General features: G+C 37.1%; 1 protein-coding gene across 1 annotated transcript in view; it reads right to left on the bottom strand.

Annotated features, from left to right (window-relative positions):
• Positions 1-590: 590 nt before the first annotated feature.
• Positions 591-14,617, bottom strand: part of SEMA3E (semaphorin 3E) — a 75,769-nt gene continuing 61,742 nt past the window's right edge. Inside the window, exons 12-17 of the mRNA XM_032197087.1 lie at positions 14,497-14,588; positions 13,271-13,312; positions 9,773-9,939; positions 4,032-4,099; positions 3,307-3,446; positions 591-1,362 (exon numbers count right to left, since the gene is read on the bottom strand). Of these exons, the coding sequence (XP_032052978.1) occupies positions 910-1,362; positions 3,307-3,446; positions 4,032-4,099; positions 9,773-9,939; positions 13,271-13,312; positions 14,497-14,588 (962 nt within the window). The 3' untranslated portion in view covers positions 591-909. The remainder of the gene's footprint in view (positions 1,363-3,306; positions 3,447-4,031; positions 4,100-9,772; positions 9,940-13,270; positions 13,313-14,496; positions 14,589-14,617) is intronic.

Below are 14,617 nucleotides of genomic sequence, written 5' to 3'. Positions count from 1 at the left end.
TGTTTAGCACATAGTGACTAGACGTGTGTGCTGAAAACAACCCAGCTGTGGGTCTTGGTAATACTTAGCAATACTCATTTCTTGAGAAAATATATGATATCAGATTTGCTTCGTTTTGCCACAAGAGGGCACTCTCTTAATTCTTGTCGTTATTAAGGAAATACCCATTACTAGAGACAAGATAGAATTGTTTTCTATCCATACCATTATTCCAACATTTTATATGAAAGTGCTGAAGAATTTCATTCTGTTTGTGTTCTGAACATGCATTTGACTTACATTAAGTTACTAGGAAATATTATTTAGCTGTGACAGTACACTGCACTTCATAAATGACTGATGAGACAAAAACTGCTGGGAAGTAAATAGGGTTTCCCTTCATTATCTTTAGAAATAGCAGGACACCATATTAACACATCTCACTTTTCTCAGTGATAAATTCAGACAGGTCACAATCAAAATGAAAGATCTTAAGACGTGCTGCTTTCAGAAGCATGATATACTTGTGAAACCAAGAAAAGATATGTTATATTTTTCATCCACTTGTGAATGCTTAGCTATTTGAATTTGCTTAAATATGCCATCATTTGCAACAATATACAGAGCAAGCATGGTCCACACAGGAAAGTGATTCTAGCACTCAAAGTCTGAAGATTGTCACGTCCTCCTTAATGCACAACTCTGATTGCATTGACCTACTTAGAAACAGATAGTTAAGAAGATTTTGTGTAAAATTCTTCTAAACAGTCATCATGAGTGTACAGTACAACTTAGCATAGCATTTTTGTTTTCAGTCCTGATATTTTATATATATAAACCTGTTTCAATTACCAAAACCAAGACTGATTTCTCACTCTTATTTAAGTTCAAATAAAATTTTGCCCAGAAACAGCAGGTGGATTTTGTTCATCAAGAGTCAGCTATGTTCCTGGGCAGTCGGTAATGTTCTGGCCTGATCCTTGCCTTCTTCTCCTGAGGGTTGGCATATTTCCACTTGGATGGAGACATTTTCAGCTTTTTTCTCCTCTTATCTGTACACCAGACTTTCTCACAGTATTCCTCCACCCTCTGGAAGTTGCTGTAACCTATCAGTTGAAGAAATTCCTTGTACCATGGCTTTGATGCTTGAGGTATGTTGCTCTGCACTGGGCATGGCATTTTGTGAGTTATCTCCTCCTCATAATCTTTACTGAACATTTCTTCTACACGTTCTTCCTCAACTATTTCCAGGGTGATTTTCCTTACAGTGTGAATGATGCTGTGTTCCACTGTCTGACAAAAATAGATCCCTGCATCTAGGCGATGCAACTTCAGGAATAACAGACCAAGATCCATTTTGATTATTCTGTCGTCTGTCTTCACCTGAAAAAACAGATCGATGCAGTAATACAGCATAGATGAGAGTTCACTATTGCAAAAAGTCAGTGTGATTATTTTTGAAAAGTACTTTCAGGAATATAATATTAAATTTGTGGAGGAAGATTAAAGTTCTAAGCTCCTTTAATTCACAGTTTGTAAGTAAATAAAATATTTACTTGAAGTAAAGAAGAGGTTATGCTGTGAAAGGAAAGCAATCTTAAGGATCTGGCAAGCATGGTAGAACAGACAATAGAGCAGATAGTTTCCTGTTTTCCCAGCATGAGCTAGTCATTTGTGGCTAAATCACAGAGGGAAGTTAGGTTGAAACATGCAGATAACTACTGGATGGAAAACAAGCGGGCATTTGCCAGCTGACCTTCAATAACTCTCCCCGTGAATGCTCATTTACAAATGTTTTTGAAGCAGCACCTGTGTTTATATCTAACTGTGATCTTGAAACCTCAGTTCTGAGTTTGGTGTTGGAATTCCCCCTGCAGCTTCCGAGAACTAGGTTATTAAATATGAAGCTTTTAGAGATGCTAGCATGCAGGGAGCACTGAGCTGTCTGATTTAACCAGCAGAAAAGCTCAGCAGAATAATGGAAGCCCCATTTTTCTATTTAAGCAGTAAAATGCTAAATATTATTTAGAAGAGAAGTGCTTCTCTCTGCTTGGGATTACCTTTTACTAATGACTATAGAATTATTCATGTAAAACAGAATAACTATGACGGGGAAACATTAAAATACATTCATCCTAGTAGTATAAAGATGTACTGGAAGGTTAGAGTCTGTTTGAGTTTGTGCTTCTGGTGCTCAGCATTTGAGGTGCTGGGTCTAATGGCATATATGAGGACATCCTCCTGCCCAACACAGTAAAAATCCTCAAAATTCACTGCCTTTTGTGAAAGAACAATTCTACTGTAAGAATGATCATGAATAATAGGTTGGGATCTCCCAGTAAAATGCATTAGGAAATACCAAATGTGAAGGTCCCTCTGAGGGTCTGGGACTTGGACAAAACTTCAGGAAGAAATATGTTTTACGGAGAGTAGGGATGGCATCCATCCTGCTTAATTTTATGTTTCTACTGCTGTGTGTGGCCTCCTCATTTACTTTTGCATTCAGTGATTTACCTAGTCATTTTTTACTTGACCAAATGAAGCTGTTTAGCTTGGCATGAGATGATACCACTGGCTATAACTGCAACAACAGCTATTCTGACCTCAAAGCAGCCTACAGGGACCAGCTCCCACTTAGCTATCTTTATTGTAAATGTCCATATTCAATATTAGACGAATCCCACTCCTCAGACTCAACACTTACATCTGTGTATGTCTATGGCTGAGCTGGAGTTTGCAGCAGAGCCTAGCCGCTAGGCAGTAAGGAAACCAACCATATCCTTTGGTCATGTGTCTTTCCTCCCTAAGTGCTTACACATACTAAGTGGGGATAGCTAAAATGACATGTATCAGATAGGTACCAGGGAATTAAGTATGGCAACACTCATTAAGTACTTTTGTAATACCACAATGCATGTTGGTGGCAGAGAACCAGGAACACTCATTTTTAGATGTCTCTGTGATGTAATGGCTGAGGCAGCCAGAATTAATAGACATTAAGCAAGACTAACACTGGGAGTAATATGTATAATTTTCACCTCTGTAATAACATACCAAGAGAAGTGGTGGATTCCCTTTTGTTCTGAGACATTCAGTCAAGTTTAGCTTCTTCTAGAACATCTGTGTAGTTATTCAATTTCAAGATGCTGAACTCAGACACCAGATGAAATTCTATTAATTCAGTGGATCATAATGATTCAGATGAACAATGATTTTCCCTTATGCCCATGCACATTTCAGCAACTGATGGCAGGCCTTTCAGTGAAGACATAATATTCTTAACCATGGGATCTTTTAATTAAAAGATTAGGACATAACAATAATTACCTCTTCCTTCTTAGTTTCATGGGCTCGCTGGACAAGCCAGATTACTTTTGCTTGTAAGGTCCGAGGTGTGCACTCCAATAGGGTGCTGTTGTACTCTATTCCATAAACCAATCGCTCCTCAGTCTTCTCCAGAACTTCTCCTGGTGTGAAAATAAAGGTTTTAAAAATGTCTGCCACTTTGTTTCTGACAATACTCTGTCTTCAAGATACATTTACTTTTAAGAGTGAAATTTAATCTACATCCAACCAGATAGCTACTGAAAAGTGATGCCTGGTAAAAGCTGCTAAGTAAATTTTCCCATCATCTCAGCTTCTGTCTGTTTTGCCATTCCCAATACCAGTGTCTGAAATCAACATTTTCCAAGGTTTGGACAACAGCATTAGACACAGCCCTGCCCCATCTTCCCTTATGTATTTCCATTGGAAGCCTTTGCCCAGGGGTCAGAAGGCACTCATGAGATTCATTACCCACATCCCTAATGTCAACAACAGGACTGCAAGACTGCACACACTCTATGGGGATGCACCTGTCCTGCCATTGAAACAAAGTAATTGCTTAGACTTGGATGATATGGGCTTATCTCCATAACTTTTATAGTTTATTATAGGAATATGCCAGTAAAAAATCTCAGGTGAGATCATGGTCTCGCCCATACTATTGGCAAAATTTGTTTTTTTCTGTTCCAGGCATTTGGTAGCAATGTATAAATGTGTGAGTAGATTACCAATGAATTGCTGGCCAAAGCACTGCTGAGCTGCGTTTCCATGTCGAACATCTTGTCTGCGGAAACGTCTGGAGGGGAAAAACAGAACTGTTTGAGATAATGTGTTTAGGTTACAGATTACTAGCGTTATACTGGAGTGACATTCATTAAAAGCATAGAGAGCTAAATATTGGGTCCTAAAAATTTAGCATTGTTGAGAGAAATACTCATTCATGCATTGGTATTTTTTCTCAGTTCAACCTATTGGTGATCATGTCTGAAAAAAATGATGTAGATTTTAATTAGAAATGGTCGTAACTATGTGCAGTTTATGTGTAACTATACTAACACTATAAATACTAAAACAAGATCTTCTGAACCAACTGGGGAACATTCCATGTTAGGAAGTGGCAAACAGATTTTTAGCCTGTCTTTGGGTTCTCTCACTCTTGAAACCATGGAAAATTTCCTTTTTTAAATATATATATTTATTTATTTTATATTTTTTAATACAAAAGAATAATTAGAAGCATAATTGTACAGTGTATCCCCAGAAGAATTGTACTTTTTATCAAAATTTTGTTTTCTGAATGTCCTGATAAATAAAATTAAGATTGCTTACTAGGGAAAAGAAACTGGAGTGAGGTATCAGGCCAGATGTAGTATTTCTAACAATCCGAAATTTAGTTATATCATGGATACATTTCCTGAATTTACATAAAGAGCAATTCCAATATTTAAAGCATAGCTACAAGATGGAGACTCCCTCTTTAGAAGGAACCACATAGAAAAGACGAGGTACAATGGGTACAAGTTGCACTGAGATTCTGATCGGAAATAAGAAGTTGTTTGCAATCTACTGCCATAGGTAGTAAGTAGGGATTATTTTCTGAGTCCTGTCACACAAATAGACTTTTGGTGTAGTGGTACTGGAGGACCAACAGAACAGCTTTAGCTTTTACTGATAATCAGAGCAGCAGAGATAATGTTTTGCCATTGTTGTTTCAGTGGAATCTGCAAATTTGGTGGGGACTACATGGGGACTACTGGACAGAAATGCTAAAAATAATTGCATCTTTCAGAATGAAAGATGAGATTCTGAGATAGTAACAAGGCTTTAACATGTCCTGGGAGTTCTCATTTTAATGTATGGATGTAGTAGCCATGGCTACTGATAACTTTGCAAAGTGTCAGTGTTAAATAATGCTGCCAACAGCTTTACATATTTGTGTGTACAGGTAATTCAGAAGAGACATTTTCTTGCATAAATACACATAAATACTACAGACATTAACCTTAAAAGGAACAAACAAACAAACAAACAAACTCCGCTGCTGTGGGGCAACCCTATCTGGTAGGAACAGAAAAGTTAGCAATATATGTATACCAAGTACCCTTCAGTACTACTGTCATAGTGCTAAAATGTCATAGTCCTGTAAGATATAATATTTCTCCAGTCATTGGAATGATTCAAGAAAAAATAATTACTTGTTGGAAGGATTTTTGATGTTGTGAGTGTGGAGACATTTATCTGTGCCTTCACCTGCTACTTTTTGAAGAGTAGAAAAAAATGAGAAGAGGTGCTGAAAGAGAGAGAGATGCTGGGAGGTAAATGTATTTCACAAATATTGATATAATCCTGGTATTAGTTATCCTTTTTTTTTTTTTTTTTTCTTTGTAATCATTTCATACAGAATTCCATGAATAATAAGCTACCAGACAACACTGAGATAAGCTACTATAAAGAATAATTTTCAGTGACTAACAAATGTAATAAGTACACAGAGGTGTCTTTTGTAATCCATAAATTCATGAATTTAGATTTCAGTCTGTAACTCTGTGTTTCAGGACTTTGGAAAAGATGATTTATAGGAAAACAATATAGTTATCATCCTTGTCACCATTATCTTCATGTTTCTTCATTATTTTGTAGGGATAGATGAGGCAAAGTCAAAATGGTTCACAGAGAAAACACATCATTGCAGTTTGAATAAATAAACCAGTAGACTGAGTTTTCTTTTGCAAAACCAAATGTTACAACTGAGTGATGTTTGAGTTAGCACCTGGATTCTATTCTTCAAAGCATTTCATTCAAATGCCAGCATATAACTTAAGTAGAAACTTAAGCAAACTGTTAAAATATTCTTTTGCCTACAAGCATGATTGGTGCCATGAAACACCATTCAGCAGTAACATGGGGACTGAGGAAGAATGCTTAGGATTTTATCTTCTTCACACAAGGTACTGTGTACAAGTGGGCTCAGTACACAGGGAGAAAAAAAGTAAATTTTGGGGGAAAAAAAAATGTCTGTTTGGAGCTCTCTTGCTAGCCATGAGAGATGAAGCATGCTTGTGTGTTTGTTAGTGGAGTGGGTGGTGAAGAAAGGCTGGAGAAGGAGAGAGGGCAGGATGGCAACTGTCAGCTTCCTATAGTTAGCAGAGTAATAAAGGGTTACCAGCTGAAAGGTATTTTAAAGTGACTCCAGTGTTTTTTCAGCCTAGACATTGAGGTGGCACAGTGAAGAACCTCATCTGTGGAATTTAGTGCTTGTTTGGATAAAAATTGAACTTGTCTAAATTAGATTACTGAGGTAATAGTGAACTAAAACAGTTCTTTAGGTCCTGAATCTCTCTGCTTTTGCAAGCATATTTCAAAGTTGAATGCAAAATAATTTCCTTCTGACATCTAATGTATTTGCAGTATGCAGGAGACATACACTTGTAACTACCATGACATTATAATATGCTATGCTGCCAGCATTATGATATTGAATTTTTGGCTCAGTGTTTACGTTTCCCTAAATAAATCCTATATTTAATTAATTAAACAGGTTATGAATTTGCAAGGAATTAAAATATAGGCTTTCAAATTTAAAACAGTACCAGCTGTCAAGCAAAGAGTTGTGTTTTTTTGTTGTTGTTTGTTTGTTTGAATTTGTGCTGCAGCTCTATCTATATCTTTCATGTGCCTACAGTTTACAGTTTTTATATTTCTTGTTTCTCTAAATGCTTGTTATACCTTTTGGGCATTAGGCTCTAAAGCAGTCAGCATTTTAATCAAAGGGAGCAATATACATTGTGCATCCCTGCTTTAGTTCAACATTTCAGCAGCAGAACTGGAATTAAAAGAGCTCTTGACAGTACTCTTACTGCACTAGCAGGACTACCCATACAATTCAGAAGCACACCTAAATGTACAGTATAAGGGCCACATTTCTGCTGACAGTTAAAGCCAGCATAAGTGTGCTGCAGTATGAAGGTCTTTGCTCCATGAGGCCCCATGGAGGTATGGCTGCCAGGAACAGGGAGAACAGGCGCACTCTAATGCCTCTGGTCCTAATGTTAATTGTACGACCCTGCACAGCTTGTGCAAAAGTCTGGAGCCCTAAGACAAGGCCAAGCCAAATCAAGAAGTGTCTGCTCTTGGGTGGGGCATTAATATGTCTGGAGCACAGGGCAGCCACGGCAGGGTTATCACCTGCTCAGCATTGCTTGCTATTAGAAAACTCCACATCATTTATTGACATGCCTTTCCAGAAGTGCTCTCCACCTGGAACCCAGCAGGAGGTAAATTAAAACAACTTCCATATGTGTGTCCTGAGGAGCTCTCCTTGCTTCACCATTTTTTGCACAGTTAATGTAAGCTCATAACTTTTAAAACGTTCTGAGCTTTATGTATGAGCTAAAGTGAACAAAACAGATACTATACATCCCTCTCAGTATTGTAAGTTCTTGCTAATTCCCCAAACTCTTAAATGTAAAACAAGTTTTACAGACCTTGAGAACATTCAGTAGAGTGCAAATCCCTTCTCTAATACTGCAGCTCTTATCTTAAGAACAGAAGGGTGATAACAGCAGTATTTTCTTCTTTTAGAGATTGACCTGCTGAAAATTCCAGAGGTAAAGCACAGGAAGGTGCCTGGGTGCTGCCCCATATCACTCAACCCTGGATAAATGCATGTGTCAGGGAACTTAAGGGCTGCTACTCTGGAAATTGTCTTAGGTGAGAAATATGCTAAAAATGTGCAACTGAGTAAAGGACTGAGCGAGTTTCTTTTATCTTTTCATAGACAGTAAACAGCCTGCAACAGAACAGCATAAATGTGGATGCAGGCCTAGCAGGCTGGTAGGAAAATGTTTACCCCCTACTCTCTTCCCCAAAGGGCGTTTAAATCATTAGATGAGTAACCAATACTCATTAAAATCATGATAACTCTCATTCTCACATTGAGAATAATTCTCACATTGAGCAGGCAAGCAGAACGCACTTCCTCCCATAAGTCTGCTTGCAAGAGACATGAGAAGACTATGCAATCCTGCTTGTAGAAGTGGTGTGGATTTCCTACTTGGTTTAGCTTATATCTCAGTGTAAAAAGTCCGAGATTTTAAAATATACGGTCATTAGCTCTGTTCCTTATTTTGAATTTTTTATGTTCCCTACCCAAAAGCTATGCTACCCAACAATTCCTGCATTCATTATCTTTTACAAAAGCCACAGAAATGTCTGTTTTGTCTGGATAGCAGTGATTTTGTTTGAGTGTATCCAGGTTCATGGGAAGATAAGATGTTTAGGACAAAAAAATAAAAGAAAAGAACCTCCCTAGTTTTCCATAAAAAAACAATAATCAATTTGGGGATAGTTTGTTTTGATTGAACAATCTGCACAGGTTTTCAAAACTGTCTCCAGAAGTTATTCAATTAATTCTGAAGCCTGGCGTCAATGTAGGTGTAGTATATCTAAACATAAATTATCAGAAAGAGTACTTGTAAAAATGCCACAGAAAGGGCTTGACTTAGTCATAACCAGAGTTTTGCTGGCTAAGGATCTGAGTGACTCACTCTAGTTGCAGAGCAGACCAGGTCCTGTGAAAATGTCTGGATTAAAATGTGCATGTTTTATATGTCTGGTCAGGTATCTATTGACCTAAGTTGGAGAACCTGGAGTTGAGAGGGCAGGAAAGAAGATAGATATATGAGAAATTACTGCACAAAGAATGAAGGCCAGAATCCATAAGTGACTGGGCATGGAGAGGAGAAGTCTGCCCAATGAGAGTTAAAGCATAAAGTGATTTGAACTGGCCTGCAGATCAACATGTTTTTATAAAGTCACTTTATAAAGTCTGTAGCTTTTGCAGATATCCTAGTTTTGTTTTATCTGATGGAGGTGAATGGCTATTGACAGAGTTGTCCTTCTCTTTCTCTTCCTTCCTTCCTTCCTTCCTTCCTTCCTTCCTTCCTTCCTTCCTTCCTTCCTTCCTTCCTTCCTTCCTTCCTTCATTTCTCTCTCTCTTTCTCTCTCTCTCTCTTTCTCTCTCTCTCTCTTCCTGCCTTCCATCCTTCCTTCTTCCTTCCCTCCCTCCTCTGAAATTCTGTAGTATTCTATATAGTATTCTATAGTATATTTTTGCTGTGTGATACCTGTTCTGTACAAATACTAACAAAATAGGTCCTTGACAATTTAAGGAATGAAACAAACATATTTTCTCTGCCCACCAGGTGAAATAAAAGGAAATTGGGGTTTGTTTAAATAATGACTAAGTAGACAGTTTTCTTCATTCATAAAATATTCTTGGTATTGCAATTTATGCCATTCTGTTAATTCAGGTCCTTAGCTGTTCCCTAAAGCTCACTAATAACTTATCAGCTAATATGTCTTCTCACTCATTTGTATGAAGAGGAGATATGAAGTAATTTATACTGCATTAGGAACTTTTATTAAGCTATTTTGCAAAACAGATTTCACAAAAATAAGCAGTTCTCACCTCTTTGCCTGCATTCCTGTGGGATAGTACCGGGAGCAGGAGATGCCATCCCAAGCACAGTAAGGATCTCGAGCCAGGCAGCAGTCAGCACAGGCTGTGCCGTACATGTCACACTGGTGGAACTTCACTTGTGTTACGACTGACTCAGATCCAATATAGAGTTGTTGCTGGAGAAAAAAAAAAAAAAATATATATATATATATATATATATATGTATGTATAATCATACATATATATATGTATGATTAAATTCCTAGAACTTCCACTAAAATTTCTGCCACTACTAGAGTTTTAAAGAAATGTTATTCAGCAGATTGCCAGTTGTGCATCTAGCCTGTAACCTGAGGGAGGCAGAGTTACTCTGCAGGAAAACTGGTTACAAACTAAACTCTCCTGCATGAGGATGGAGGTGCAGAAAAAATCTAGAATGAGCAAGTTTGGCTTGGCATTTCCTCACTTTGGAAACTTTGGAAGTTTCAGTTTTGTAAGCTTTCTGTTTGAATTGGGGGCGGGGGGTGGGGGGTGGGGGGGGAGTGTTACATGTCTTTTTCTTCCTCAGGGTAGTTTCCAATGCCTCCCCCATAGCACTTCTGTTACCTAACCGATCATCAAAAACAAGAAGCAAGCAAACAAACAAAAACCTGCAAAACTTGACTTAAAGTCTTTAATTGAAGAAGTTCAAATTTGATGAAGTTACAAGCAATCTCAGTATTAAAACTGGAGTTATGAGGATTTAACTCTTGATGTGGCTACATACATACAGTATAGTCACATATACGCATTCACAATAGTTCTATGATTTATATAATCCCTCAATGCACAGAAGATAGGTATTTTTTCTGGTTCTGTGCTACCTTTCCTTGTAACTTAACTGGTCACAATCTACATATATATATATATACACATATCACCATCATTCATTCTAAGACTGCTTGAATAAAGTTAATGTAACTTTCATTTTCAAAAGAAATGAAAGATGATAAATCTGATTCACAAGTTGTTGATCTAAGACATAAAAAATCCAGAAAAGTATAGCTTGAATTTGCAGAGATATGAGAAATACTTCTTGTTGCTGGTGAATGTAAATCAACTGAACGCAGAAATACACAGTGTGCACTGCAATAGGAACTGCAATAGGAACTGATTTTGCACTGCTTGCTTCAGTGTTTTTTTGTGTCAGAAAAAAACATTCCTAATGAACTCTAAATTGTGCTTATCCTAATGGACAAACATAGTCCAAGCTTTCAAATTTTTTATAGTTTAAAATTGTTTAAAGCTGGAAAATACAGTCAGTTCATTTAGCCTGGCTTGCCTTTCACAAACCATGAAATTTAATCCAAATAGCTCGTTCTTGTCCCTGATTATACCTCCTATATCTTTCTAGGTCTCAAAATTTGAACTGTCAGAAATGTCAATGGAAGAGACTAGGAGAGGCTGTTTGAAGCAATGTTTAAAGACTTTAGCTGAGATAAAACAGATAAATAGGAACTAAATCTGATAACTTAAAATGATGAAACCTAGGGTTCTTGTTCAAGGGGAATTCTTTCATCTTCCGATATTGCAGCATGACTGTCCCAGAACACATGAACAATTCTTTCAATGAAACATACAAAATAGGATTTTCTCTTTCATCTCTTAGAAAGAGTAAGCTCTACTGTAAGTCTAGGTTCATGAGAGGATGGCAAAAAGCATCCAATATCTAGCCAACAGAACATCAAAGAACATTCCCTCCCAGCCACACAGATAAATAGCTCAACCCTGAAACACAATATTTTTTTATATCACTGACTAAGTGAAGGCTGTTTAGTATTACAAGGATGTTGAAACAAAGCTATCAATGAGATCTTTACAGGCTTACAAACTCCAAAGTCCAAGGGGAACAGCAAAAATGCTTCACTAGAGAAAGCTTTTTTTTTTTTTTTTTTTTTTTTTTTTTTTTTTTTTTTCCACATAAACTCAACTGCACTATACTTCTGCTCAAAATCATGTTTTAGAGACAAAATAATTTGGTACCAACCCTGTGCCTAGCAAGTATTCAAACATTTAATTGTCCACAGTACCAAGAAATTTCTTGTTATTTCAAGATTTCAAGAACAAATAAAAGCTGGGTGGAGAATGGATATTGAAAACATCCCTGAGGAGAAGGACCTGGGGGTCTTCATTGATGAGAAGCTCAATATGAGCTAGCAATGTGTCCTTGTAGCCCAAAAGGCCAACTGGGCTGCATCAAAAGTTCTGAGAAAAAAAATAATTCTCCCCTTCTGCTCTTCTCTCATGAGACCCCACCTGGAGCCCTGCATTCAGCTCTGGGGCCCTAGTACAAGAATGACATGGAAGTATTAGAATGAGTTGGGGGGGGGGGGAGGTAGGGGGTCACAAAGATGATCAAGGGGCTGGAGCACCTCTCCTATGAAGACAGGCTGAGGGAATTGGGGTTGTTCAGCCTGGAGAAGAGAGAGCTCCAGACAGACCTTACAGCAGCCTTCCAGTACCTAAAGGGAGCTACAGAAAAGCCGAGGAGTGATAGGACAAGGGGTAATGGCTTTAAACTAAAAAAGAGTGGGCTTAGATTAGATATAAGGAGGAAATTCCTCACTCAGAGGGTGGTAAGGCATTGGAACAGGTTGACCAGAGAAGTGAATGCCCTATCCGTGGAAGTGTTCCAGGCCTCTTTGTCCAAATAATTACTTAGGTGTAATGATAGACAATCTAGTCTCCAGAGGTCCTTTCACAGTCTATGGAAAAAAAAATAAATAGATCCAAGAAATAATTTGGAAAACTTAAAGTTAGGATCTTCCCCTAAATCGCTCAGAGGACTTTGTCTTTCTACATTACAGAGGGAATACAAGTTGACTAGACACCAAGACTAAAATGATCTTTGAGGCACACTCACGCCTACTATTAATACAATCTTCAGTCTTTGTTACTTGTGTTTTACTACATTTCTGTGCACCTATATTGCAAAGATTGTCTATTCTGAGAAATAACTGTCCTGGTGGTGGACTCAAAAGGGAGTTAGATCCAAACAGCTCTGCCTTTCATGGGCCCCTGAGTATTTATGGGAGGCAGCAAGGCTCTTTTAGGACTCATATCCCTGTGGGGCTGACATGTCTACTTTTATCAACAAGGAACTTTTCTTTGGGTTGCCATATCCACCAAGCTAATCCTTGATGTTCTTTCTATTTCAGTAACTCATGGATCAAATTGTCTTTTTTGTTTGTTTGGTTTGTTTTGTTTTACTTGTTTTTGTCTGAACAATATGTATAAGATAAGGAGATGGATTAAAGAGTTTTAATGTTAGATTTGAAAAATATTAATGCTTTATAAAGGAACAGAGCATATAACCATAAGTTTGCACTGCAAACGTATTACATGTTATGAGACCTGGTCTCTTTAGACATGATATACATTGTTTTCTCTCTCTCCCTCTCACACAGACTTACAGCTTTGTTGAATTTGAGTCCCAATGTTTGCATGTCAAACTCACGAAATACTTACCCTTTTTGATGAGATTTCCATAGAAATTATGGGAACTGGCACCTAGAAAATAGGAAGCATCCTTACTTAGAAAAAAATAAAAATAAAAAAGTAGTTTTGCCATGACAATAAATTAGGTAAAATAGTGTTGATGTTTACTTAAGTTCATCTCTGTGAAATACTTTGATTTGCTCTAACTTCTGACATTACAGAAAAACGTGAGGCAATTGTTTTTGAGAATTATTTTTTTTTTTAATATTTTATTTAAAAACAACCAGCCAACACTTAATTCAGGATTATCAGAGTCACAGGAACACTAAAATTTCCCTGTCAAACATAACATTAGCTCTTGCCACCACTGAATCCCTTTTGTCATACTCCAGAGTGATAAGTGGAGTGTTCTTTATAACAAAACATACATTGAAGATAGGTAAAAATAGCAGGAATTCCTTCTCATACTTTTTCCTCTCTGCCCTCTGCTCAGATTTCCTGGAGCAATGGCAAAACACGGCTCCTAATAGGTATATTGAAAACCAACATTTTTCCCCCAGGGTAGCAAGTCCATAATTACTCTGCCCAAATTCAGGTGCCGGATTTAAATATCTACATTTGGATGTTAGGTTTTCTCTGTGGTTACAAGTGGGTTAGCCTTCTACTTCATGTGGCTAAAATAAAGTGATGTGAGTATTCATTAAGTGAATTTCATTGTGTTACCTTTGCCACATACTGAATAGTGAGCTTTAATCTTAGGTTATTCTTAAACAAAAGTGACTTTTGCCTCACCAGGAATGAATTTTACTCACTGTAATGACACATTAACTGATTCACTCTTTCTGGGAACTTGTTGTTTTTAGTATTATTATTATTAATAATAATCTGGTCCTTTTTTAAGCTTCCAACATTAAGGACACATTTTTTGTGTCTGCAATTATATTATTTTAAATACTTAATTAAATATGAGGGAAAATTAAGTAAAATGCTATAAGTTTCTAATCACACACTGAGTATGTAAATAGAAAGACAGTGTTGCTTTGCCACAGTGTGCTTCAGTACTTAAACATAACTCCACTTTAGAAAAACTTTAGTAGAAAATAAAGATTTTATGTCATATAATATCTAGATAATCAGAAATTTTCTTGTGCACAATTATTTTATATTTGTCTATCCTCAGATTTTTTTGACATTTTTATCTGAAAAACATACAAGACAGTTAGTTGTATGTATGTTTCATGTAAAGCACAGTTCACCTTGAATACTTGTAGCTCTTCAAGAATCACTTCTTCCATTGATTCTGTCTCTTGATTGTAAATTGTAATGACTTTCAGAACAATTCCATTATCTGGGAATAAAAATGAAAAATAAAATACT

The sequence above is a fragment of the Aythya fuligula genome, chromosome 1 (genome assembly GCF_009819795.1).
Source record: "Aythya fuligula isolate bAytFul2 chromosome 1, bAytFul2.pri, whole genome shotgun sequence".
NCBI classification, from domain to species: Eukaryota; Metazoa; Chordata; class Aves; order Anseriformes; family Anatidae; genus Aythya; species Aythya fuligula.
The sequence above is the reverse complement of the archived record's forward strand: the minus strand, read 5'-3'. Positions and strand labels throughout refer to the sequence as shown.